At 55.6% G+C, this 3,459-nt stretch overlaps 1 protein-coding gene across 1 annotated transcript in view; it reads left to right on the plus strand.

The window, feature by feature from the left end:
* Window positions 1-3,459, plus strand: part of LOC104461841 (von Willebrand factor A domain-containing protein 5B1-like) — a gene marked incomplete at both ends in the record, with an annotated part of 9,987 nt that overhangs the window by 364 nt on the left and 6,164 nt on the right. The window contains 3 exon segments of the mRNA XM_010073574.1: window positions 1,338-1,523; window positions 2,114-2,285; window positions 3,226-3,413. Of these exon segments, the coding sequence (XP_010071876.1) occupies window positions 1,338-1,523; window positions 2,114-2,285; window positions 3,226-3,413 (546 nt within the window).

The raw sequence follows: 3,459 nt of genomic DNA on the forward strand, positions 1-3,459 counted from the left end.
AAAGTGAGCGGCTGCTTCAGACACCGGCGAGGGCAAAGGATCCAGCATCAAAGCCGCCAATTAGTTTTGAAGTCGGGCTCAAGCCCTGGCGTTGCTCAGGCGAGGAGCAGCCGGGTTTGAGGGAGAGGAGGATGCTGCGATGGCTTTGCCTATTAAGCCAGGTTTAAAGCACAGAGGGGACTCTTCATTCCCACCCTCCCCGACAACACCGATGTGCCGCAAACCCGGCGTAAGGATGGCTCTGTCCCCCGGTGAGAGCGCGGTGCCCAGCCCCTCATCCGCTGGATGGCTCAGCCCAGCGAGAACGGAGTCCTTAGCTCTGAAATAAAAAGCCAGCTCCTAGGTTCTTGATCTCAAAAGGCAGAGCTCGGCAGCCAGCCCCTCTGCAGGAACCTGGAGCACACAGAAAGCTCTCTAAGACAGAACGGCATCGGTGGTTCTGATGGAAATTGAAAGCAAAGACGGTGAGGAGAGGGTGGTTTGGGTTTTTTTTATGGAGCTATTAATAAAGAGCTTTGTGGGCTGTGCAGCTCGGTGCCTTCAGCAGTCTGAGACATCAATTAACGGCCTTATACAATCATAGAATCACAGAATCAGAGAATGGTTTGAGTTGGAAGGGCCCATGGAGGTCATCTAATCCAACCCCCCTGCAGTGAGCAGGGGCATCTTCCACTAGCCCAGGTTGCCCAGAGCCCCATCCAACCTGAACTTGAATGTTTCCAGGGATGGGGCATCTACCACCTCCCTGGGCAACCTGTGCCAGTGTTTCACCACCCTAAAATATTAAATTATATTATTAAATTATAAAACACAGCCTGGTGTGACCTCCCGAGCCTGCGAAAAAGCAGCAAACAATAGAAAACATTTCTTCTGCCTCAAAATCTGGTGTTCTCTTCCCCTGGTGTGCCGGGAAGCTCTCAGAGGTGGCTGCCTGGTAGGTTTGTCCTTGAGATATTCATGGATATTGATCTTCTCCACATGTGCTATCAGCAGAGCATTGCTGATCTTGTCCCAGCGAGGACCTGGATCCAAACCAGCCGTGCCGGTGGTCAGGATGTTAGTGTTGGGGCTTGGGGCAGGGCTGGGGCTCAGATGGGTGGAGCTCAATGGCTTTTCCTGGGTGCTGGGGGGAGCAGGGGATGCTGCCTGGCACCGGAGTGAGGTTCCTCTGGCCACAAGCTGGCACCTTGCTCCAAGCTGGTCAGCAGAGGGTGGGAATCAGCTGTTGGGCTTTCTTAGGGCAATTTTCCCCTTCCCCTGTAGCACATGGTGCGTGCACTGCAGCACATGCATCATCCGCTTGCTGCATCCCCGCTCCCCTCTGCTTTCTCCCCCAGATGCTCAAGTCGCTGAAGAAGGCGATGGCGCCGGTCCTGAGTGATGTGTCGGTGGAGTGGATCTTTCCTGAGAGCACCGAGGTCTTGGTTTCCCCCGTCAACACCAGTTGCCTCTTCCCCGGTGACCGCCTGGTCGGCTACGGCATCGTCTGTGACACCTCCCCGTACATCGCCAACCCCAGATCGGTGGGTCCAACGCTGCGCTGGTGCTGGGGCTGACCCCAGAGCAGGGGGTGTTGGTGTGCATGGACACAAGCCAGCATCTTGGCTCTTTGTGTGTGGTCAGGAGATCATAGAATCATTAAGGTTGGAAAAGACCTCAAGGATCAAGTCCAACCGCCAACCCAACACCACCCAACCCACTAACCCATGTCCCCAAGCACCACATTGACACGTTTCTTGACCCCCTCCAGGGATGGTGACTCCCCCACTTCCCTGGGCAGCCTGTTCCAATGCCTCATCACTCTTGCAGTGAAGAAATTTTTTCTAATATCCAGCCTAAACCTCCCCTGGTGCGGCTTGAGGCCATTGCCTCTTGTCCCATCACTTGTTCCTTTAGAGAAGAGGCCAGCACCCACCTCACTGCACCCTCCTTTCACGTAGTTGTAGAGAGATGTCTCTTGCTTTCTCACTCTGTCCTCAAGTGAGATGGTGGGTGAGACATCTGGGAAAAACAGGAGCTCGGTGGGGAAGGGCAGCGGTGCAGAAGCTCTGGGCTGGGAGATGGCTGACGGACACGGTGGTAGGACCTATTCCTTCTCTTTGCTTTCCCCCAGGACAAGAGGCGCCGTTACAGCATGATGCGCTCCCAGGAGTCGGGCAGCTCTGTTTTCTTTCACTCCCAGGAGGAGGGAGCAGGTTTGGAGAGCTGGAACCACTCCCGAGACTCGGAGGGCGATCACCTGGTGGTGGGCAGAGATCCTGAGGGAGAGTCGGACACGGACACCGGTCAGGTTCTCCTCTGCACAAGCGTGGGTGGGATGCTCCTGTCTTTCTAATCAAGCTTCTGGCACTGCTCTGCCGATTTGCTTGTCTGACAAATGCGTCTCTTCGGCAAAGAGCCGGAGGGGTTTGCGGGAGGGATGACAGACCCCCCTGAGGCTCAAGTGGGGGTGTTGGGTTTGGATGTTTTATCCAAACCTGTCAGGAAATCAAGGGGAGCCCTGGAGAATTTCAGAGCAGCTCTGCTTTGGCCACAGAATTATTTCCAAGCTTCCCAAGCCGCCCTTGGAGAGAGGAGGGAGCAAATGGGTGTCCCAGCCAGACCATCCCTGCTCCTGCAGAGCTTCCCTGCAAGCCCTGATATTGTGGTTTGAGATCAGGAGAGGAGGGAAATGGATCCAAAGCCCTGTCCCCAAAGTGTCACCCCTCGCCACCAGTGCTGGGTGTTTGTATCAGCAGCAGAAAGTGGCTGCTGGCGCCCCGGAGCTGGGTGCTTTTCCCTGCTGCAAGGAAAGCACTCACGGGATGCTCTTCCCTTAGATTCAGAGGGGAGCTGAGCTGTGCATCTCAACCTTGTCAAAAGCGATGAGAAATCACGCCGTTCCAAATGAGATTTTACTCTTGCTCTGACAGGAGAATGTCTGCGCTAATGAAATTTCATTAGTAAACCCTTCGTCTTTCTCCGGGGAGGTTTGGGGAAATGCAGTCAGGCTTTTTTTTGGGTTGGAAACTGCTCAGACGAAACCTCCCCAGCCTGCTCTCCTGACATCCCAGGAGTTTTCAGTGTAGGCTCTTATTACCTGTCATGGTTTATTGCTTTGCTTAAAACCGAGCAGGGCTGAGCGTGACCCCCACAGCCCCGGGAGGTCCAAGGGGTGAGCCCAGGGTGGATGATGCTGGCCGGTCCTGCTCCGGAGCAGAGCTGATCCTCTCTCCCACCCTGCAGGGATGGACGTGAAGTCTTCCTCCCAAAGACGAGCGTACAGCACCACCCAAATCGCCGACCACGAGCCTTGCAAGAAAATGCCGACAGCCAGCGATCCTGGCACCGCCCTGGTGAAAAACCCCCTTCGCAAAACCCAGCTGCAGGACCTGCAGCAGGTCAGCCCCGAGCCCTGGCAGGGGGATTTCCAGGTACGTGACCCCCGGCCAGGCTGTGCCTGCATCATGGAATCCCAGG

Source organism: Pterocles gutturalis, unplaced genomic scaffold, assembly GCF_000699245.1.
Source record: "Pterocles gutturalis isolate BGI_N339 unplaced genomic scaffold, ASM69924v1 scaffold24446, whole genome shotgun sequence".
NCBI lineage: Eukaryota > Metazoa > Chordata > Aves > Pterocliformes > Pteroclidae > Pterocles > Pterocles gutturalis.